Here is a 22,459-nt window from a genome sequence, read left to right as displayed (position 1 = left end):
ATTCTATAATAAACGGTATTTTCCTGCGGTTTGGAAATTCATTGTACCACCTAGGATTCATATTTTCATATGGCTATTGTCTAGGAATAAACTGCTTACTAGGGATAATCTGGTAAAAAAAAAGGGAGCTGCATGATCAAACATGCCTGTTTTGCTGTGAGATCGAGTCAGTTAATCATTTATTCTTTGACTGTTGTGTTGCCAAGGTGATTTGGTCTGAGATTTCTATCCTTATGGATAAAGAGGTGGGGCAAGATTTTGAATCGGTTGCCCGGTGGTGGATCAACAATAATAAGAAATGAAATCTTGAATTTGTGTATGTGCAGCTACTCTTTGGGTTCTATGGAAACTAAGAAATGGTTTATATTTTCAGGGAAAATGTTGGAGAGGTGTGGAACCGGTACTAGGATCGGTGGTGGCAAGGATGCTGAAGAGATGGAAGGTGCTGCTCAAGGACGACAAACGCACAGTGATGGAGGTCTATATTGGGAAGCTAGAGGTGCTGGGGACAAGATTGCCGAGGATTATGGGCGCTATGGAGGGATCAAGTTTGGGAGTGTCTCTGTCTACTCTGTCCCAGCAAGTCTCCAGCGCTGCGGATTAGGAAGGGAATGAGCCCTTGCTTCCGAGAGTTGATGTCCTGTCGTTAGTTCCTTTGTCGACTGCTGTTATGAGTGACTTGGATGTTGAACCTTCTAGTTGTGCGGGCGCGCCTTATACGCTGTTCTAGCACGCTTGAACTCTTTTGTACGCTTTGTTCTGGTAATAAAGCGGGGGAAACCTTTTGTTTAAAAAGAAATAATAAACAGTATTTTTGCATGTCCATACCATCATCATCTTTTAATACCATAGTTTTTGTAATAGATCCAAGCATACCCTCTATCACATATGACAATTTCTTTTTAGAACATATCAGACCAACCCCTTTTGTAAACCGTGCAACTTCAATCTGGGCCACCGGATCAACATTCAGGAGGCGTGAGGGGATGAATAATTTTACACTTAACGGCCCGCCCTAATCACATTTTTGAAAATCACCCCTCCCACTCTCTCTACTCACCCCTTGAATATTTAGAAAAAGAATGTTCTATTAGACCACCCTCACTAGAAATCCTAGATTCGCCACTTATGGGTGCCGCATCTTTGAGTTATTGATGGAATCACATGGCAATTGCCAAACGAGCAAATTGCTTTTTTTTTTCAAGTAGTGAGCAAATTGTTAATCAGCTTTACACCAAGTTTGAACTTTGAACAAATTGCTTATTTTTATCCTTTTTTTCACCAACAAAAATCGTTTGAAATGGAAAGTACTTAAGTACACACAGCATGAACACGGTATGGCAGTGAGTACACGTTAACGCAAACGAATCAAAGAACCAATGCAATCCTAAGATTATGATAATAATTCATCAGCTTAGGGCTGATGAATGATGAACTGTGACGGATTGGCGTGCGCCAACGACGATGTGGTCCTTCAGACGCCAATCGGATCGCGGATCGCCCCACCGTGCAGCGACGGAACTAGTCTATGATTATCCTCCTGATCTTGTTCTCGCCGGCGCCGCCCGCCTGCTGCTGCTGGTGCTCCGGCGGCACCCTCTTGTCCCCCGCGGCGGCGGCGCCGCCGGCCTTGGCCCTGGCCGCCGCTCTGGCCTGCAGCTCGCGTTCCACGGCGGCCCTCAGCGCCCGGAGCTGCCTCTCGTGCTCCGCCACCTCCCGCAGCCCCATCGCCGCCACGTCCCTCGCCACCGCTCGCCGGATCGTGCCCACCGCCGGCGCCTCCGGCGCGGCGCCGACGAACTTGTGCCGCACCGCGGCGCCGTCGGGCCGGAACGCGACGGCGCACACGTCCACGCCGAACTCCGCCGCCACGCCGCGGGCCTCCGCCAGCAGCTCCGCGTGCTTCGCCTCGAACACCACCTGCGCCTGCTGCTGCTGGCTCGCGCTGGCCACCGCCGCGGCGCCCGTCGCCATGGCTGACCTGCTGGATGGACGGCAAGCTGAGTTAGCTCCGGCGGCTTCTCGCTCGTCGCGATGGTGATCAAAGAATTCAAGATCACCTGTGGCCTATGCGACGCGCCCATATTTATATCGCTCCAAAGATTCTTCTCTGTTTTTAGTTGCCCCGAGTCGGATCTGATTAATCACGTCACGTAATTAACTTGGTTTCCGATCGTGATTAATACCCTAATATTCCTCATTAATATTTTTTAAAGAGTCGCAATTAATATTCTTTTTTTTGTAGCATAAAAAAATACGGAGTACCAGACAGACAGACGGGCCGGGCCGGGCCGGGCCGGTGAATACTGAAAGCCCACTCAGGCGTGGGCCTGGCCCGGCCCATTCCAGCTTGGTGGTTGGCCTGGCCCAACAAAGCCTCGCCTCGGGAGCCTTCCGCGACTCGAAGGGGGGAGGAGAGGAGGAAGAAGAGGGAGACAGGAGGGGGGAATCCGCCATGGACATCATCACGCAGCTGCAGGAGCAGCTCAGCGAGATCGCGATGGTGGCGGTCAACACGTTCGGCACGCTGCAGCGGGACGCGCCGCCGGACCGCCTCTCCAGCAGCTACCCGGACCCGCTCAACCCCAACCCTAAGCCCGAAGAGGACGCCAAGCCCCAGGTCCCGGCCCAGCCCGGCGCGGCGCCGGCGCAGGTGCAGCCTCCTCCAGCGCCGCCGCAGCCGCCCGCGCTCGACCTCGCCGAGCACCCCAAGGCCATGAGCCACGCCCTCGTCCTCGCCGCCAAGAGGGTACGGTTCCCTCTCCGCCCCTCACTTCTCGGCCTCGCCACCTGCTCGACCAAATGCCCGCCAGGGATTGCCACAATCGTTTTGTGTGCATTCTCCAAAAAAAAAAAGAAAAACAATCGTTTTGTGTAGACTGTAGCTACTCGCTTCCTAGTTTATCCTGTCTTTGAGACTGAAGGACTAGTTACTGTATTAAACTTTGGCTTGATTTTGCTTCCGTGGAGTGCTGCTTACAAAACCATGTCTTTGCCATTGAAACTGTGGTTCCACTTGCCAGTCTGTATTTCTTGCTTCTGTGCACTGCTTGTCTGAAGTGCGCCATTTTCAGCTCCATCGTGCTGATGAAATCAGCGGGAAAAAAGCGTCATTGCTCACAATTTCCGCAGGCAGTAGAATGATCCAAACATGATATTCCTGTTTTCCGGAAACATTTCTTTGTTGTGCTCGTGTATGTTTTGTCCATCTGAAAAAGCATAGTTGAACTTTGCCTGTAACAATTGTCCATTGCTTTCAGCTTTGTTCTTTTCTCACAGAGGATTAGAGGAATAATTTTGGTCTCTTTATACTGTTTGATGCAGATTCTTGGTTGCTTTCAACTTTGTTCTTTTCTCATAGAGGAATACTTATGATCTTTTTGTGCAGTTTGATGCACTTGTTGCCGCTTTGCCACTGTCATCAGAAGAGGATCAGTTGAAAAGAATCCAAGAGCTGCAGGTGGATATCAGACAATCAGATTAATTTATCAAGCACTAGTTTTTCTATGGTGGGCATCAGGCTAACTCCTACTGTAAATTGTGTGTAAATCTGATATTTGCAGGCAGAGAATGAAATTGTGGGATTGGAGCTTCAGAAACAACTTGAAGCAGCTGGTAGCATGCACATCACTGTTCTGAGTTCCTGCATCTCCTTGAATTTCTCAACATGGTATGGCTGGTTACTGATATGATGAATCCTGCTGCTCTTACAGAACTGGAGTTGAAGCAGGTTGAGGTTTTGTTTAATGAAGCAACAGACAATGGTATAAATTTGAAGAAGCCAGATTAGTATGCATGTAAGTTTTGATGAATTCCGATCCACTCTTTATTTTTATCATTTTGGTTCATGACAGTCCTCACTCAGGTTTCCATATTAATGATTTTCAGCAGTAGGAAGTTTTTGGCACCCAAATATCTATTCTCTACATTGCCACTCCATAGGTCATAACAAGTTTTAGGACAATATCTTCCTTGTGATGTTTAGCATTATGATTTCTAGCCTTCTAGGTGCACAAAGTAAATAACTAAAAACCATAGACTTGAAAGGGAACCAATTTATTGAATCTCTTTGCATATGTTGATGTTAACATCAAATTTTCCATGTGTTACTATTTGTCCTGTTGTGCTGACGAATAATATCCAATGTCTGCCATAACAGGTTTGCTGAAAGCAGATTATTCCCATGAATGGATGATGATGAAGGTGGGAGACATGAATGCCAGAATAACCTTTATCATGTCTTCTTAAATTCTCAACTGATTAGATCTGTAAACATTAAAGCCAAATGTATCTCACGACTTTAATGTGCTGATATTCCGAGAGCACCTGCTGGATTAGGAATTAACGTATCGTATGCTTGTATTCTTGTTGGATTTGTCTGGCCTTTTATGAGTGTATTGTGCCGGTATTCTCGTGGATGGATCTGGTCCTAATTGGCTGCCTCTATTCGGGATTTTTTTTAAAAAAAAAACGTAGTTTGGTCTTCAACTCCCTTACTCCTGTTCTTAGGACCTACAGCTCAAATCCAGCCCCTGGCATGGAATGGAACAGTGTTGTGAATGAACAGCATATCATTATCTAAAAAGTGACTTGGACAGAAAAAAACCAACATCGGTAGTTCTTTAGAGATTATACTTAGACATAAAAGCTCATATTGAGTGAAATTCTAGCATATCTGATTGTGTAACACATGAATGAACAAACTAAAAGTGACCATTCATCATCCTAAATTCTTATTTGATCAGATCCGGTGCTCCGCTGCGCCGCAGTCCTCCCATCTCAAGCATATTTGCAGGCGCCAAGACCTGCAACAACATCAGCAATGTCAACCCTGAACAGTTTCTACTCACAGCAAGGTACTCCACTCTCTGCTTGCTTACTGGGGTCAGTGATGGTGATGAGGCCGGTGCCGTTGAAGAAGCAGTTCCAGGAGTTCCTCCCCCTGGCCTGGTAGTAGGCATTCATCGCCACCGATGCCCGTGACAGCAGGCTGTCCGGACGGGTGCAGCCGCCGGTGCCCTGGATGGCGCCGCAGTCGCTCTCGGAGCAGGCGAACTCCAGGTTGCCCTGCAGCGCGGCAGCCTCCGCCGACGGCTTGGCGACGCACCAGGTCTTTGTCGCCTGGGAAGAAGGAAGGTCATGCTGGTTTGGATGCTACTACGGATGATCAGGAGCAGATTTGCCTACCTTTCTGTGACTGCGCCGTAACGGTTGTTCCACTGCTTCTGCTACTGCTGAATGAATGAAAATTTATCGTTGTAAGATGATCAGATAAGCAGATAAAATCTGTCGACAAAGGAAGCGATTTGGAAAGGAAAATTCAGAAGATATGTTACCGTCAGCGTAAAGCCCTGATAGTGTGAGCGCAACACAGACGGCGAGCATTGTGACGTTGGACGATGCCATTTCTATGTTTTTTCTGGATCAGAGAGTGCAAGAAACCTAACAGCAAATTTGAAACAAGGGGATTTTTTTTCGCAGATGGTTTGCTGACGAGGCGGTTTTGGTCTGGAAAACTTTATAGGGAGGAGGACGAGGAGCAACTGAAGCAAAGGAGCAGCACAAAGGGCGTGAGCAGCAGAAACGGTTGCTATCAACGCGTTTTATGGCCCGCATTTACTGGGATAGTAACGGCTGTGTCCGTTGCAACATTGCCACACTTTTAGTATTCCAATCATCTTAAGGGTTTTTCTCATTTTCAGTTGACGTGGAGCTGGGAGAAATACCATCTTTAAGCAACATGTTGATTCTGAGGATCGTAGAAATTTAACAGGGCTTGGAAATAAATAATCACAAAACTGTACAAGTATTGTTGTGTTTCTTTTTTTTTCCTTTTTTTCCAAAAACAAATCCAAACAATTCTTTCCAAGATTTTGTGTGTGCCCTTTTTCCAAGATTTATCTGGACAATGCAACGAATCGACACATTTAAGTTTTTAACAATCAGCCCATGCACATTCTAGCACATGTGCGTACAAATTAACTTGACATAAACAAAAACAAATGGAAGAATTCGCAAACTAATAAACCCTTCCTCACAAGTCACAAATGAACCTTTGGTTGTTTATCCAAATTGGAGACGAAGAGGACCTGACCTTGACACCTTTCGTACACATTTGAATATCTGTACATGATCATGGCATGTTTTCTTATGGCACCTAAGCTATGTTTTTTTTTCTTATAGCAATTTAAGTTATGTATGATTTAGCATAACATATTATTCATCCCGAATATAGCCTCAGCTTGGACCGTATCGGCTGTCGACATATTGGGCATCTGGTGAGGCTCTCCCCACATTCCCTGCAACACTGTTGTTTGCAAAAAAAACCCAAAAGAAAACGAGAACATTAGCAAGCATGTTTTTTTCAGATACTCTATAGGTTGGTTGTTGCATTGCATTGTTATGAACCAGAGACTCTGAATCTGTCCTCACCATGTGTCCACAGCCAAATGCCAGATCCTTGGCATTGGTCAGGCAGATTGGGCACACCTGCAGGGACATGAGAGCATTCGTTGTGACATTGTTCCAATGTGTGAGAGTGACCGCAGATTCACAAACTCAGAACAGAAGAAACTTTTTTTTTTATGAAACAGAAGAAACTTTTGACAGTCCTGTCTTCTTGGTCCTGTATTGATAGTTGTTACCTGATCATCTCTCGGCTCTGCAGGCCGTGCCGATCCGGCGTTCACGTTGCTGGATCCCCTCCTCAACGATGGCTGCCTCTGCGCAGGCGGCAGCGGCGGCGGCGCCGGCGTAACCCTCTTGGCGTTCCCCGTCGACCGACTGCATCCATGCCAATTCAGACACCATCGGGAAAGTTTATGATCAGAAAGCTTCAAACTTAGCAACAGGTCAAGAGCAATGCTTAGCTTGCCACATCCTGCATTACCCTAGGATGCCGAGCTCGACGGTGGCCTTGTACTGGATGGGGACCTCCATGAGCGCGGCGAGCGCGAACGCCGACTCCTTCTGCTGCGCCGTCGTGCTCCTCGCCATGATCGAGGTGAAGTTCACGAACTGCATGCAGAGAGAGAAAGGATCACATCACAGAAGAGGTGTGAAGGTAATTTTGTTATCATAGATCTTCAGACTGTGGGCGCTGATGGATCCTTCACTTCACCTGGAAGTTGTCGAAGTCGCGGGCGGGGAGCTTGTCGTCGAACTTCTGCATGTCCTCCCACGGGCCATCCCCGACCCCAACCAGGATGATGGACAGCGGATAGGAGCTGAGAGATGAAGCCAAGTTTCAGAAGCTTTCACAGTTCAGAGACCTGGCATTGTGGAAGTGTATGTCTTGATGAGCTCGCCTAGTACTACCTTGCCATGACAATGGAGTCCACTGTCCTCTTCTCCTGTGGGCTCAGATCGCTGTCACCCGTGTCAACACTCCTAGTCACCTGAATCGCATCATTTTTTTAAACAGAGTCAGTATCCAAGTCTGGCTGATCCATTGATTCTCTGATAATGCAATGATAATGCAAGCACCTGTCCGTCTGCAACTATGACGAGAACATGGTACTGCCCTCCGCTCCGGTCGACGATGTCGACGGCCGCCTCCACGATCGGCGCAAACGACGTCGGCCCTGCCATGGCAGGCGACAATGACATTAACCAATGCATCAGGAGAGAGGTTAGCAATGCTACCACAACAACAGCAAAACAATGCAGCAAGTTGTTCAGAGGATTGAATCTTTTTTTTTTTTGGAGAGCAAGTTCAGAGGATTGAATCTGATCATCACCGGATAGCCTGAGGTGCGGCACGATCTTCCTGTAGCAAGCCAGGACCTCCTCGAAGCCGTGGCACGGGGAGTTGTCGTGGTGGAAGCTGAACACGTTGTAGTCATGGGTGGTTGCTGCAACAAGAAGGTGTAGGAAACAGTAGACCATCAATGAGCCTGTTCTTGATGAGATCAAACGAAATTAGCATTATCCCTGCCATTAGCCGTGTTCTCGATGAGCTCACCGTCGCCGAAGCCGAAGCAGGGGATGAGGTTGTCCTCGTCGAACGGCGCCAGCGTCTTGCCGATGATGCTGATGGCCTGCTCGTAGGGGTTGGGCGTGTCCCCAAGCCTGTGCAGGCTCTGCCCGCCGAACGACTGCTTCCCTGAATGAACACGCCGAACCAACCAAAGATCCTCAGCATCATCGAAAGTTCGAAACAAGCTTTGCAGGATGCATCTTTTTCTTCACCGACCTGTCCACTCATTGCTCTTGGTGAAGTCTATGCCGAGGATGAGGTTGGACGACTCCAGGCCCTGCTGCCGCAGCGCCGCTGCCACCTGCGAGCAGGGATCAATTTTCCGTCGGAAAACCATTTTTCGGACTGCTCCGGAAACGGAAAATTTCTGGTTTTCCGGTTTTTTTCGGATTTTTCGATCGGAAAATGATTTGAAATTCAAATTTCGGTTTTCGACATTTTCCGACCGGATTTCGGTGTTTTCCGACCGGAAAATGTTGTTGGTGATCGGAAATTGTAAAATCAGTGAGAAAAAATTAAAAATTTTACAACACTTCGTCTAATTTTGCATATATAACAGTTCACAAAGCATAATAAATATTTCACACACCAAATATTAATAGGATTCACCTAAAACATGTATGTCCAAATTGTCCATACAAGCATACAAGCCATATGTTCATTGCAATAATACAATACCAAGTCCATTGTCTTAGTCATACAAGCATACAAGCCATAGGTTCATTGCAATAATACAATACTAAGTCCATTGTCCAAGTTATACAAACTGATCATATATATGACATGTTTTGCTAAATAAACCCAATATGTGTAATAGTCATGTGAGGGATATATTATTTTTACGGAATCTATATGTGTTTAGTCATGTGAGGGATACTTATTAAGAGTTTACATTTCTATTTCATATACGGATCTATATGTGTTTAGTCATGTGAGGGATATATTGTTTTTACGGAATTTGAATGGATATTTTGTGTTTAAATTATATATACATGTGTAATAGTTCTTTTGCAATACCATATATACCAAAATATTTTTTACATTGCTAAAACAATCTTTTCCGCCCGAAAAGCACCGAAATCCGACCGGAAAGCAACGAAATCCGGTCGGAAAAATCCGGTTTTCGTTTTAATGATTTTTTTTGAATTTTTGAATTTTGAAACCGAAAAATCCGAAATTGGGCCAGAAAATACTTTCCGGGTAGCACCGGAAACGGAAAATTTTCCGAAAAACCGGATTTTCTGTCCGGAAAATTTTTCCCTGCCTGCGAGCCGAGTTGCAAATAAGTTGAGGCCTTGAGGATGGCACAAAGACATCGTGCAGACATGCCACATGCTTGATTCATCTTGACGCGCCCGTGTTCTTTTTTTTTTTCAAAATTCCCAAAAGGTTCTTTTCCCTTGTCAAAACTAGTGCCTTGTTCAACTTATTCTGCACTGAAATTTCTAACAGGATTGCAGGAATCATGCCAAAGAAGAAGCTGCTATGCTGTGTGGATGGGCACCTGGTCGAGCGAGGTGAAGGTGTCGGGTATGTACGAGTACTTCTTGCTGATCACCGCCCTCCGGCGCCCGCCGTCGTAGGCCGCAGCAGACGGCTGCTGGACCAGGCCCCGGTGCCGGGCGGCCGGCGGCGCCCTCCCGCCCGGGCGCCGGTGGCCGCCGCCGAACAGGGCGCCGAAGACGCCGCCCATGCGCCGGCGGCGGTGGCCAAGACGGTAGAGGCTGCCGCTCGCCGGTGGCAGCCGTGTAACATGCGAGGGAGCGAACAGAAAAGAAAAGCCGCCGCAGTTGGCAAAGGATCGGAGAACCGGCGCACGCGAAGAACAAGTGAGCAAGCGGATGGCACGGCAGGGATGGAGAAGATAAAGTTGATTCTTTTGCGATGGAAAGGAAGAGATTTCGATCGGGAAGTTGCAATGAAACTTCGTGAGCCCTTTCGTCGCTCGTCGTCGCAGCATTGCTATGGGAGAGTGAGAGGAGGAAACATCTTTATGGATGCTTAGCCTCGATGGAGCATCTCCAGCGGTGCTGTCGATATCGCGAGGTGTCCGGATGACGTAGAGGTTAAGGCTAGTCTTAATGCACAGTTATCAAACTGAAAAATTTGGTAGTTTCGTTTTATAGGAACCAAACTTTTCTCTTATTGCATAAACTCTTCCTCGCCTCTCCTCGTAATGCTAATGTCAAGTCAGCATCATTGCCGATGTGACATGCTATTCTGTGATCATAAAATTTCTGATGAAACTTCCATTGAAACTCTTGCATATCCTCGGTGCATACTGAGTGGTTACATACACAGAGGTTGATCTGGTTAAATGTAAAATTATTCAATCTCAATGCCTTTTAGATGTTGATCTGGTGGCCCAAATTAAAATTTACACGGTTTACACGAACAGGTTGGTTTGCACCTGATTTATTCCCTACATAAAATCCTACTAAACGTGCACACCATCACTGTGCACATATCCGACCCATCCCAGATCGAACCCCTGCGGCTGGTCACCATTTTGATGCGCTCCATTGTTGGTGTCGAAAGTTCCGTCGCAAAGGCGGCGTGGGCTGCGTCGAGATTCTTGCATGAGAAACTGTGGCGGCGCAGCCGGTTTGGATGTGCACGTGATGGATGTACCATGCCGTGTCATCCTGTCTCGCGGCCAGTGGGAAGCTTTGGAGAAAGGGATCGGATCGGAGTTTATCAGTTGGCTTCGTACAGTGGTTGTGGGAACAAAGTTAGAAACTTCCTAGTCACGATCAGAGCAACAACCTGAAAGTTCCAAACGGATGATGCACTTGAAGAAGATGAAACGAAACTACCAAGTGAATCTTTTTTCGCGATCGTGCCTGAATACGTTTTTCATTAAGAAGAAGAGAAGCAAATTACAACCTACATGTTGGTTTCGGAGAAAGGAAACCAACCTAAACCATAGCTATACACGATTACACGATAGATAATGTGCGACCCGGGCTTCTACCTAGAGCCGACACCACAGGTTCAAGCCAACGGAACCCTGCAAGAAACCAGGCTACAATCTCCTTGACCACCCACACTAGTAGTTCTAAAACCGATCTTACAATGCACTCAAAAGTTCTATTATTTCTTTCCTTCCACAACATCCAAGAAACCAGAATTACCACTGAGTCGAAGCACCGCCGGTTCCCTTTATGAATACTTTTTCTAGCAACGGTCCACCAAGTGACCAGCCCAAGCTCGTGAGCAGAGGGAGAAACGGACTCCCAACCCAACTTGCGGAGTAAGTTGAACCAGAGCTCTCTGGAGAATGGGCAATTAATTAGCAAGTGATCGATGGTCTCTTGTGATTGTTCGCAGAGGGCGCAAGAATCATCATCCTGCAGCCCGTGCCTTCTCCTCCAGGCGGCCGTCCAACACTTGTCGTGCAACACCAGCCATATGAAGAATTTACATTTGGGTGGTGCACGCGCTTTGCGAAGTAACCTCGCACCCTCCACAGGGTGCTGCCCAATGAAGAATGCTTGATAAGCTGAGGCTGTGGAGAAGGTCTTGTCTGCAGTCCATTTCCAGCATAGACGGTATGCTCTATCTTCAGAGAGTTGGACGCCCCGTGTCATATCCCAAATGAGCAAGTAGTCCAGAATAACTTATACTGTTAGTGCCCCAGAGATATCCCTGGTCCAACTGTCCCCAATAAGTGCTTGATCAACAGTTCTCACCTTCTTTACTTAGGATCCCACCGATGCATAAAGACATGGGGCAATCTCAGCTATTGATTTTCGTTGTAACCACCGATCCTCCCAGAATAACGCCTTACGACCATCGCCTAATTCTATATAAGTGGAGGCGTGAAACATGGCATCGACCACAGAGTCCCGTTCATTGGGCAGAGAGTGCCAGGGACGGGAACCATCCGTTCTTCTGAGCCATAACCACCGCATACGCAAAGCGTCACCAAAGTGCTGCATGTCGGTAATGCCTAAACCCCCCAGTTCCGGAGGGTGACAAACCTTCGGCCAGGCAAGGAGACAATGCCCCCCGATGGTTGATCGAGCTCCTTTCCACAAAAAAGCACGTCTGATAGCATCAATGCACTTGATGGCCCAAGGAGATAGGCTAATAGCGAGTGCCGTGTGAGTAGGAATGGCCGATAGTGTGCTTTTGATGAGTACAGTTCTCCCTGCGTGGCTTAGTAGATTGGCCTTCCAAGCAGGTAGCCTACTGGCGACCTTATCAATCAACGGCTGAAGCGCTACCCTACTCAACTTCCTCAAACCTAGCGGGATGCCAAGGTAGTGGATGGGAAAAGGATCAATCTTGCCAGGGAAGTGGGTGAGGAGCGAAACCGTTGCCTCCAAATTGCACTGTATTGGTAAAACCATACATTTGGCCGCGTTTGTCTTGAGGCCAGACGCGCCGGCAAAGATTTCCAGAATTTCTCTTGTGAGAGTCAGATCCTGCTGGTCCGGCGTGAGGAAGATCACAACATCGTCTGCATACAAGAAAGCCCTGTCGGTGATCTTAGGATGTAACGACCTTAGGAGATGCCTGCTATCAGCCAGAGCGAAGAGGGTGTTCAAGGCTTCCATCACCAGAACGAACAACAGTGGGGATAACGGGTCTCCCTGACGCAAGCCTCTGGCATGATAAATTCTTCTTCCTGGTGTCCCATTCAAAATAATCTTTGTGCTGGCAGTGTATAAGATCAGAGATATCCAGTCAATCCAACGCATAGAGAAACCAAGATGTTGAAGCAGGCCGAGGAGGAATCGCCAATTGACTGTGTCAAATGCTTTAGCAATATCAATCTTAATGAGAGCTGAAGGTATTTTGCTGCGATGTAGTAGTTTAGCTGAGAGCTGAACCGCTTTATAGTTCTCATGGATGAGCCTGGTCTGAATGAATGCACTCTGATTATATTTGACAAGACCATTCATGTGTGGCGCGAGCCGGCGAGCTAGCACCATGGTAAGCAGCCTAGCAAAGCTGTGTATCAAGCTGATTGGTCTAAAATCACCGATAGAGGAAGCATCCTTTTTCTTTCGCAAAAGAATCATATAAGCCTGGTTCACCAAGTAGAAGCTCCTACCATCAAGCGACCAGATTGCTTGAAAGGCGCGCATGATGTCCTCTTTAATCACCGGCCACGCCGTTTTGTAGAAAAAGCCCGTGAAACCGTCAGGTCCAGGCGCCCTGTCAGTAGGCATATTTTTGATTGCTTGCCAAACCTCTTCCTCGCTAAAGCAATGATCAAATAAATGCCCTTGCAGAGAAGGCAATCCCAGTTCCTCAAAATTGATTAGATTATGTTGTTGCCCTGGAGTACCCAACATGGAGTCAAAGTGCTCAAAAACCGCTTTGGCCATCTCCTCATCTCTGAATAGCACGGTAACCCCAGTTTTCAGTTTAGGAATATGACCTTTCCGGTTCCTGTGACAAGCTTGTGGGTGGAAGAACTTTGTGTTGGCGCCCCCCTCGGCCAGGTAAGTGATCCGCGCGTGCTGTCTGACCAAGGTGCTTTGTAGCGACGCAAGGCCCAGGGAACAGAGCTTAGCTTTCCGCCGCAAGGCAAGCACATGCGGCGCCAAAGTTTTGATGTCTTGCGCTGCATCAAGTCTGAAAACAATCTCCTTTGCGATTGCCAATTGCAGGCGAACCGCGCCTACCTGCTTAGCGCTCCAACTCTTCAGCATTTTGGCCGTGTTCCTTAATTTGTAGTCCAAACAACGAAATGCATCAATATCCGAACTTACTCCCAACCGACTCAGACAATGCTGCGAGACCAAGACGAAGAGAATGGCTGCGCATTAGGATGAGGGCGGGATCTCGGGTGCCAGCCTTCAAGCGAGGGGAGGTCCTCCTTATGCAGAGGATGGACCAGATGGCAATGCTGGCTACGCCCGACAAGAAGTTTGAGAAAGACTATCGACTTGGGCTCCAACCCAAATATTTCAAGGCCACGAAGGAGTTGTTCCCAGGCGCGGTGATGCCGAGAAGGCGCAAGCTGCTTTTGCTGGCTTGATCACCCTGCGACGAAGCTAGGTTGTTTAGTTAGTGAGCAGTCGTTTTGTGTGTTGTGTCCTTTGGCCCTGACTTTTATTATATAATCTAGCAAAAGGTGGGCTAGCGCATGAAGCTGTGACGCGAAGTGTAACTCGGAACCGTTTTCTTTTATCTTAATACAAAGAAGCGTAGCTCTCATGCATTTTTTAGCAAAAAAAAAACTCCCAACTAACTAAGGCTGCTGAACTTATTGTCCATCCAAAATTGAATTTTTGACTCGCGGTACGAGTAAGTCGGCTGGGACCCGCTTCTGAATTTTCCTGGCAGCACCCCTGCAAATCTGGTTTTTATATGTTTTCCACGTCAACCTTTGCTACAGTATTTCACAGTGTTCCACAATATGAAATGTTGAGGATTTCCTCCATGTGGTAAAAGTGTGGATACAGCACTGTCCATGGTCCCACAGTGGAGAAATTTGCCAACAACTTACGGAAAAATATTACTCCATCCGTTCCAAAATGTAGGTCGTTATATCTAGATGTTTAGCAAATACTATGAATTTAGAAAAGTCAAAACGACCTACATTTTGCAACGGATGGAGTAGGTGGAAACCACCTTTTCGTTGGAAACGTGAAAACCTCTTCAAAAATTATAATTGTAAGTATCTAAAAAATATCAAATGATGTACATCCATAGTGCATCATTAGATGTACTCTGTATCAAAAGTTGAGATGCAAAATCATTTTGTAAAAATTCATATGAAAATAACAAATTTCATATGCAAGTGCGCTACCAGACAAAATTGTCTTCTGGTGCCTTATGCATCTTGAGTTTGTCATTTTTGTTTGAGTTTTTGTAGATTGAGTTTGCGTCTCAACTTTTGACAAATAGTACATCTAATGATGTGCATCATTTGATATCTTTTGGATATTTGCAACTATAATTTTTGAAGGGGGTTTCATGTTTCCACCGATCAGGTGATTTGCGCCGAATATTTTTCCACAACGTATACTTGAATTTTGTCTTCCCATTCATCAAATAAAGCCAATATTATGCGCATTGGTCATAGTCCCATGCGTAGGCCACAGTGGAGAATAGGGTTCTTCATAGGACATTTTGTATACATGATAAAGCAATAAAGAAGGCGCAAAAAATGTCAAATGTCCACCCTGTGCTGTGGTCACTGCTCGTGGAAGGAATTAATGGTAGCTTTTGAAAGGAGGTGCATAAGTTCAATGTTTGGAAATACCCCCCCCCTCTCAAGCTATTCTAGAAGGAGCCAATCGTATCAAGATTCTTCAGTTTGACGGTTCGCACTTCATGCATCTATATATCGATCAAACCAAAGGCTTGGTTGAAAGATACAAAGTTTGACGGTTTGTTCAAGAGATTATTCATAGAAGTGAGTGTGGGTGTATGTTGTGAGTGTCTGTATCTGTACTGTATTTTTTTAAAAAGAATTATTAGGTTTGACATTGTTTTGGGAGAATAGAAGGGGGGTTACTCCTACCCGTCATATGTATTAATCGGAGGATAAAGTGCGTCTATAAAAAGGCAAAAAAAAGGCAACAAGAAAAGGAAAGAAAAATTAAAGAAAAGAGGAAATTATATAGCTGGATCTTTCAAACCAAGAGTCAATGACAATTTTTGGAGCCACATGTGTACTTTAAGAGTATAAGATCAATATGCTATAGTGATACAAATACAACAACCCTGAGTTCATTTTATTTTACTTTGTAAATTATAAAGACGACAGCAACACTGAGCTCACTGGATTCGGATTCGGATTCGGATGCGGTCCGCGGGCCGCGGCCCATCTTTCTCAACTGAAAGAAAGCCCATATAGGCCCATGCGGCCCAAAATTCGGCCCATCCAAAGCAAACCAACTCGACTTGCCATCAATTCGTTCCCCACCCACTCACCCTACCTCCGCCTCCCTCCCGCCGCGCCGCCCGCCGCCGCGCCGCCCGCCGCCGCTGCCGAGCCCACTCCACTCCCTCCCTCGCGCTGCCGCCGCCTCCGACCAAGTTGACGAGGTCGACGTGCCGCCAACGCGATGGCGCAGGCTTCGGCCGCCGCGGCGCTGCTGCGGCGCCTCAGGCGCCACCGCGCTGGCCCCGCCGCCGCCGCCGCGATTCTCCCTCGCCGGCTCGTCTCCTCCGATCCCTCGCCCGCTCCATCCTCGCTGGGCGCGCCGCCCGGGCCGAGCCACCCCTCTGGAGATGGTGGAGGAGGCGGCGGCCGCGGCCGCTCCGCCTGGCCCGCCTCCCACCCGCGCCCCCGGTTCCCTCGGCGGCAGCATGCGGCTGCTATGGCTACCAGGGCGGCGCAGAACGCTGCTTCCAGGTGGAGATGCCCGCGCAACTGCTCCTCGCTAGCTTCTTCTATTCTCCCGAAGTGCTGGCTCTGCTGGCGACTGTTTAACGAAGCAGCCATTCTGTCCAGCTCTGAGAACCCTGTCACGGCAAGCACTAGCACCGCCACTGCTGCCTCGCGATCTGAGATCGTGGACTTCATCAAGTCGGCGTTTGGGGAGCTTGAAGGTAATTATACGACCGCTTTTGTGCTCTGTGCTCATAGTTAGGGCCGGGCAAAACTACCATTTCAACTGGAACTTATCTCGTTGCTGCTGTACGCTGTCATTGTTTGTTATGGAAGCAGACCCAGCTTTTTTCACTACTGTTGAGCATTAGCGTGGTTACGGCTCCCTATTTGGCATGCTGGTTATGTAGGAGTTATGTTCTTTGCAATTTTCGTGTCCCAACAATGCAGAGATGGGTGGATTCTTTTCAATGATGTTTCTGACGGTTGGAAATTGGAATACTGCAGGAGTTTTATGTCATTTGTACTTTTGTGACATCTTTGTGGCTTAACTATATATGCAATTCAATTTCTAGAGCCGATAACTAATAACTGTAAATACTACCTCTGTCCAGAATATAGCTATTTTTAGGTTTTCTTAAAGTCAGATCTTTTAAACTTTGACTGTTGATGGTAAAAAAACTATAAAGATTGACAACATAAAAGTGATATCAGTTTATTCATAATGAAACCAACTATCACAACATGTAACATTTTCTATTTAAAAGTAATTATTTTTTTTGGAGATATTATTGGTCAAAGATGAAAATGTTTGACTTTGACCAAGTTAAAAGTTGTTATATTTTGGGACGAAGGTAATATTTTTTATTGAAAATCTAGTAGAATGCACAGGCAAACAGCAAGTAAATACATACAGGGAACTAAAATCTGCCAGAACCACACCTTGGACATGATAAAATGTTCTATATTATTTTTTGAAGATTAAGTGGACTTGTATCTGATGCAAATTACATAATATGATAGTTGTGGCTATTTCTACATGTGAACAATAAGTTTTAATGTAATGGTATTTTTCCAGGGGTTATTGCTATCTTTTAACCCTTACATGTATTTTTGTGGCGCAGGACAAAATCACTGTTGGTTGAACGCCATGAATGGCATTTGGAGGAACTTGAATCAAGAAGGAATATATCTTATTCTTTTATACCAATCTTGTGGAACATTAAACAGCAACAGCAATCATTCAGTTGCATTTGAGAGATTGAAATATCTGCAACAGAGGTAGTTGTATATAAACTTGCCAGCTTTATACTCGACTGCAATCTTGAACTTTTCTAATCTCCGCCCTTTTAGGTATCCACACCTGAATGTTTTTGCCGTGCAACTTGGGAGTGATATTTCTTCCTTTGCTGCTCAAAGCCAAGCAGTCCATATGATAGTGATGGAGTATACTGCATTCCCTATCTTGATCTTACACAAAGACTTCTCCAATGTGAGGCTCACACCCATGTCAATTGTCACATTAGAAGAGAAATTTGCTGAAGTTTTCTTTATCACTAAGCACATTCTATGTAGGATACCATCTCCAATTCTCCATATAAGCATTGAAGATCTATTTTATATTTCTTTTATGCATTTTGGCTACTATATAAAATACTTTTTTAAAACAAAAAATGTCCTTTGATGAGTGTTCAGATGACAAATGGTGCTTGCTACTTGCTATTTGAAGGTTCTAAGGACCCTATGCTATTCACAAAGTGTGTTGAGGAGCCTGATCTGATGATTAAGGGTAAAATCTGAACAACATTTTCTATACTCTTGATGCTATAAATGCTATTTTCTTGTCTATTTTTGCCAACCACTTTAGCTTCACTGCGATTTGCTTGAAACGTTGGTATCCTCCATATTTGATAATATTTCTTAAACGTTGAACCTTTCTGAATGCAGCCATAGAAGAACTTAGTGTGTTGAAAGAAGAACCTTCTGGAAATGTTCTATCAAGAGTTTCTTGGCAGAAAGAAGAGGTTATCAGAGAGCCATATGTTGGTTCCTTCAGAAACTTGTTACTTAACCACCCAGGTACCCAGTTGCAGCTATTCCTTCATGTAACTTATTACTTAAAGATCAGCGTGCACCCTAAATATATGGATATATTGCATATTGCAATAAACTATATCTTTGGTTTTTTCCATCCAGATGTGGTAATACTTAATTTAATGTACTGCAGCATGCGTATCAGTTGATGAAGATGGGGATCGTATTTTTATCTCTGACAGTAACCATCATAGGATCATCATTAGCAACAGCAATGGGATGATTTTAGATTGTGTAAGCATGGCTTGCTGTGTAACTTGGACTGCAGTTGTATTATGTGAAGATGATTAATTAATTTTTGCTCTTTTCCTTTGCAGATTGGATCTTCCCCAGGCTTTGAGGATGGCGAGTTTGAATCAGCCAAGTTCTTACGCCCAGCTTCATCATTTTATCATGCTGATGAAGACTGTCTATATATTGTAGATTCAGAGGTATTATCCACAGCAGATTTGCTTTTGCCTATTCTTCTTGACAACATAAACGCACACTTCTTTGATTTTATATTAGGTCAATAAAAACTAGTAAGGTGCTTGGATATATATCTAATTCTTAGATGGAAGTTGCAGGGTCTAGTTATTCTTAATTGTGAAGATTGACGACTATCTACAACATTAAAGAATTATCTGATTTGTCCCTTTTTGAATCTTTTCGCAGAATCATGCTGTTAGAAAAGCAGATTTGGGAAGGAGGACTTTAGAAACAATTTATCCAGTGTCTAATAAAAGCAATGGTATCTGGGGCTGGATTACAGATAAGCTTGGTTTGAGAAAAGAAGTTGCTCCAACTATTCAAGATTTTGATGCAGATTCAGTAACACTTCCATGGCATTTGATACACATTTCAGAGGATGACTTATTAGTTGCAGACCGCAGGTAGATGCCTCTTTTCATACCCTACATCTTGACCTTTTAGATGCCGATTTGATTAACTTACTCTCATGGCGTAATGCTACAATAGCTGTTTAATCTGAAGCCTGATCTATCTCACGCACCTTTTTTTTCTCAACCCTTCCTATGTTGACCTTGACCCAATTTGGTTTTGGGCTTGATATGCTATACATTTCTGAAATTCAACCTTATTCACAAATTTATGTTGGTACTGATATTGAGGTCGAAATACTATTTGTCCATTCTTTTGGTTTATACGAGGGACAAAGCACATATTAGTGAAACTGACTGCATTTTCCATTAGTGTTCAAACAATGTTAATGGTGATTCATGGCTTCATGCTATATTTTAGTTTTGATATTGCATACGGGCACAGTATGCCAACAGTCAACTTTGGCTGGTTCCCTGGGGGTAAATACGATCTGGTTATAGAGTCATTAGTAATTCTTCTTACTCGACTTGCTATTTTGTAGCTTTGAAAGTCCATGGATCCTGAGAATATCAACCGGCGAAAAGCAGGATATTGGAAGGTTAGCATGGCTTCTTTTGTTATATATGCTAAGACTTATTTTTCCTCGCTCACTGAGCTAAGGTTGTGTGAAGGTAGAGCTGAAGTAATAGAGTCATATCAGCAAACTATAAATGAGAGGTTTGCCCTTCTTAAGGATATACACATGAATCGGCCATCAGGTGCTAAGGAACCTTGTGATTCATTGGAGAAGGTCACTGGCAAGGAGCTTGTATCGTCAGTCTCAAGATTTCATAATTACATTATCTTCAGCGATACAGGTTGATATATAATTTGTTTGATATTGAGGCTTTTTTTTTGTGTGTCAAATCATATAAAAGTTTATTCCAAATTTCCAATTTTTCTCTTTTGTTTGAAGATGGTCAAAGGGTTCTGAAGCACAACTTCGATACCAAGATTACCTCAACGATTAATTTCTCTAACTGTGAGGTTCTGGGATTGCCATATTGGTCTGTTTGCAATCTCGAGAGAGTATCAACCTGGTGAGCTGCTGATTCTCTATCACGCATAGAATTGACTTTGCTGATTAAGGGATGACAAAAGCCTGCCTTCCTTTTAAATGTTCTAACATTTCTTTCTCATTACCTTGAATTTGCAGGGGACGTTCAACTGAACAATTTCAAGAGCATGTCCGTCAAGTAGACGTGCTTCCTGGTAATTTTTACATTGCATTCGTGTGATGTCTACCTGCAATTGTTGGATATACCATTCCCCTCCTCTTTTTTCCTTGAGATGGTGCAATCATTTCATGATTGTGTTGTCTGCATGACTGTGGTACAGATCGCCTTCTATCTAGAGGAACCGATATTGCTAGCTCCTCCTTACAGAATGCCTTCTAAGATTTATATTTCTTTCCTTAAATTCTTTTATTGTGATTTAACAATAGAGTTACAAAGGAGCTATCTTTATTTGTATAGTGCAACTGCATAACTAAAGAACTTCATGAATTAAATGATCACAACACTAGAAATAATCATGAAAATTACTGTAAGATATTCTAATGCATAATCTTAAGAACTCTTTGTTTTCTGACTTAGTGGGCATTGCTCTGTAGTATGTTATTCATGTAAGAAAGCTTTGTAACCGGAGGGGTCCAATTTAACAGGAAGATGCAATATCACGGTCTACATAGACATTCCAGCTGACACTGAACTTGCTGCACCTTTGGCTGAGAATTGTATCTGGCGCCAGGTGAGGGGATCTGGTGCTGAGATTTCTGGTTCTGATGGACCAGACACGGCAACGGAAAAGGTAAAAAGCACTGCCGCCGAGGGCATCGTGATTTTTCCTAATAGTTTAAGTGCAAATCTAGTCGGCAAATGCCTAATCCTTCATGTGGACACACATGCCATCAGGTTGGGATCGCACAGCAGTGGTACGACGAGCTGGACAACCTAGCCTTCTCTGAAGTCGCCGAGGAACCTACTAGTGCACATGGGGGTGACGATAAATCTGCTGATCAAAGCTACCAAGATCAGCGAAGAGTGCAGTTCACCTGCGCGGTTAACGTCAGCCCGGGGACATGCGAGGTACAGTATCATCTGAAGCAAAAAGAAAAAAAATAAGAAAACTAATCATTCCTACGCACTTCCATCATACCACAATGAGGATCAAACACATCGCACTATCGCGTACGATTTGCAGCTGGTGGCCTCTGCTGCGCTGTACCTGAAGCTTGCGAGGACGGTCGGCAATCATGCGGATCAGAAAGAGCTGGTGAAGCGGATCATGGGCTGCCAGCTCCGTGAGGAGCATGCGGGCGTGGAGCTCCTGATGGGGAGCCGTGGCGGTGACGTGAGGGACCTGGTGGTGATGAGGCCCGTGCACCTGAGGCTGCGGCTAAAGTGCGGCGATCACCCCGCCGGTGCCACCAACAAGGAGACCATCAGCACCGAGTCCAGCCTCAAGATCAACGTCTCTTTGGACTAGCTCACTATCGGTTCCGATTTGATTCTTTTTTTCTGGGTATGTGTCATGTCATGGACGCACCACCGTTTGCCGCTACGTACATCGCTGGAGGTATTCGTGATGGAGGCTCTTGTCGGTGTGGAAAGGAACAGCCTGACACGTTGCATAGTTTTTGTACCCACATGGAACATTTCAGTCGAGATCTGTGGAAATTAGGACGGAACCTGGAAAATCTGTCCCGATAAAAGCAAGGGAACAGCGCTACCATTTGTGTGCTCATGATCAGGGTGACCGGGTTGCCAGTGAGCCTTAATAGCAACTCCAGCATTTCAGGATCCTTATTTTTTATAAGTAGGAGTTATTCTTTACATTTTAATTTTTAAGTAGGAGGTTGTTCCTACTTTCTGGGACTTTAGATTTAGCCCACTGCTATAGCAACAGTCACAGGATGTTAGATGATATTAGATATATGATCCCCCGCTGGTGTGTTCCATCCATAAGTGAATGAACAGTTTATTTATTTATTTTCCTCAATTCCTTCTTTTTCTCTCTTTTTGCGCCATCTCTCATTCTCCAGCCAGTTTGGTAGAGCTCCAATTAATTTTGATTCTTGTTTCTTTGAGGGAAGTGATGCACTATCTGAAAGTTATTCTTTATTATTTTCTGAGATTAACTTTATAAAAATAGATCCAATGTGAGAAGTGAATCAGAAGGACCTATTTTTTTTCTAGCTCCCAGCTCCTTGGTTCGTTTCAGAGAATCAT

General features: G+C 45.2%; 4 protein-coding genes across 5 annotated transcripts; 2 read left to right on the top strand and 2 right to left on the bottom strand.

Annotated features, from left to right (window-relative positions):
* Positions 1-2,337: 2,337 nt before the first annotated feature.
* Positions 2,338-4,433, top strand: LOC120711331 (mediator of RNA polymerase II transcription subunit 21-like). The gene is made up of 5 exons (XM_039996817.1): positions 2,338-2,749; positions 3,389-3,460; positions 3,564-3,615; positions 3,714-3,797; positions 4,160-4,433. The coding sequence occupies exons 1-4, from the start codon at positions 2,456-2,458 to the stop codon at positions 3,788-3,790; spliced, it is 495 nt and encodes a 164-aa protein (XP_039852751.1). The 5' UTR covers positions 2,338-2,455; the 3' UTR covers positions 3,791-3,797; positions 4,160-4,433.
* A 123-nt stretch (positions 4,434-4,556) lies between these two features.
* LOC120711332 (major pollen allergen Ole e 10-like) lies at positions 4,557-5,736 on the bottom strand. Of its 2 annotated transcripts, none has more exons than XM_039996818.1 (4): positions 5,337-5,736; positions 5,188-5,234; positions 4,881-5,121; positions 4,557-4,805 (listed from the first exon to the last, which is right to left on the bottom strand). In XM_039996818.1, exons 1-4 carry the CDS (start codon positions 5,404-5,406, stop codon positions 4,780-4,782), a joined length of 384 nt encoding a protein of 127 aa, XP_039852752.1. In that variant the 5' UTR covers positions 5,407-5,736; the 3' UTR covers positions 4,557-4,779. The 2 variants fall into 2 exon arrangements, with proteins under 2 accessions (XP_039852752.1, XP_039852753.1); XM_039996819.1 differs by having other exon boundaries at positions 5,188-5,231.
* Positions 5,737-5,902: 166 nt separating this feature from the next.
* Positions 5,903-9,979, bottom strand: LOC120711330 (E3 ubiquitin-protein ligase RGLG4-like). Its single transcript, XM_039996816.1, has 11 exons — positions 9,483-9,979; positions 8,195-8,279; positions 7,964-8,104; positions 7,740-7,853; positions 7,486-7,583; positions 7,318-7,397; positions 7,121-7,226; positions 6,890-7,017; positions 6,645-6,783; positions 6,433-6,489; positions 5,903-6,307 (listed from the first exon to the last, which is right to left on the bottom strand). The coding sequence occupies exons 1-11, from the start codon at positions 9,936-9,938 to the stop codon at positions 6,221-6,223; spliced, it is 1,491 nt and encodes a 496-aa protein (XP_039852750.1). The 5' UTR covers positions 9,939-9,979; the 3' UTR covers positions 5,903-6,220.
* A 5,933-nt stretch (positions 9,980-15,912) lies between these two features.
* LOC120711329 lies at positions 15,913-22,229 on the top strand. Its single transcript, XM_039996815.1, has 16 exons — positions 15,913-16,301; positions 16,401-16,498; positions 17,402-17,558; positions 17,631-17,769; positions 17,973-18,066; positions 18,225-18,356; positions 18,505-18,605; positions 18,689-18,802; positions 19,026-19,243; positions 19,732-19,788; positions 19,866-20,047; positions 20,146-20,269; positions 20,386-20,441; positions 20,893-21,038; positions 21,143-21,316; positions 21,432-22,229. The coding sequence occupies exons 1-16, from the start codon at positions 16,012-16,014 to the stop codon at positions 21,714-21,716; spliced, it is 2,367 nt and encodes a 788-aa protein (XP_039852749.1). The 5' UTR covers positions 15,913-16,011; the 3' UTR covers positions 21,717-22,229.
* The last annotated feature ends 230 nt before the right edge of the window (positions 22,230-22,459 follow it).

Source organism: Panicum virgatum, chromosome 6K (genome assembly GCF_016808335.1).
Source record: "Panicum virgatum strain AP13 chromosome 6K, P.virgatum_v5, whole genome shotgun sequence".
Lineage (NCBI taxonomy): Eukaryota > Viridiplantae > Streptophyta > Magnoliopsida > Poales > Poaceae > Panicum > Panicum virgatum.
The sequence above is the reverse complement of the archived record's forward strand: the minus strand, read 5'-3'. Positions and strand labels throughout refer to the sequence as shown.

Excerpts from the sequence above, each read along its gene's own strand:
- LOC120711331 (XM_039996817.1), top strand. The coding sequence starts at position 2,456 with ATGGACATCATCACGCAGCTGCAGGAGCAGCTCAGCGAGATCGCGATG. Across the intron at positions 3,461-3,563 it reads AAAGAATCCAAGAGCTGCAG|GCAGAGAATGAAATTGTGGG; the intron begins GTGGATATCAGA and ends TGATATTTGCAG. Across the intron at positions 3,616-3,713 it reads GAAACAACTTGAAGCAGCTG|AACTGGAGTTGAAGCAGGTT; the intron begins GTAGCATGCACA and ends CTGCTCTTACAG.
- LOC120711332 (XM_039996818.1), bottom strand. The coding sequence starts at position 5,406 with ATGGCATCGTCCAACGTCACAATGCTCGCCGTCTGTGTTGCGCTCACA. Across the intron at positions 5,235-5,336 it reads ATCAGGGCTTTACGCTGACG|CAGTAGCAGAAGCAGTGGAA; the intron begins GTAACATATCTT and ends TCATTCATTCAG. Across the intron at positions 5,122-5,187 it reads TACGGCGCAGTCACAGAAAG|GCGACAAAGACCTGGTGCGT; the intron begins GTAGGCAAATCT and ends CCTTCTTCCCAG.
- LOC120711330 (XM_039996816.1), bottom strand. The coding sequence starts at position 9,938 with ATGCTGCGACGACGAGCGACGAAAGGGCTCACGAAGTTTCATTGCAAC. Across the intron at positions 8,280-9,482 it reads CCTTCACCTCGCTCGACCAG|GTGGCAGCGGCGCTGCGGCA; the intron begins GTGCCCATCCAC and ends CCCTGCTCGCAG. Across the intron at positions 7,854-7,963 it reads CTGCTTCGGCTTCGGCGACG|CAACCACCCATGACTACAAC; the intron begins GTGAGCTCATCG and ends TTCTTGTTGCAG.
- LOC120711329 (XM_039996815.1), top strand. The coding sequence starts at position 16,012 with ATGGCGCAGGCTTCGGCCGCCGCGGCGCTGCTGCGGCGCCTCAGGCGC. Across the intron at positions 20,048-20,145 it reads CATTATCTTCAGCGATACAG|ATGGTCAAAGGGTTCTGAAG; the intron begins GTTGATATATAA and ends TTTTGTTTGAAG. Across the intron at positions 20,442-20,892 it reads TCAAGTAGACGTGCTTCCTG|GAAGATGCAATATCACGGTC; the intron begins GTAATTTTTACA and ends CCAATTTAACAG.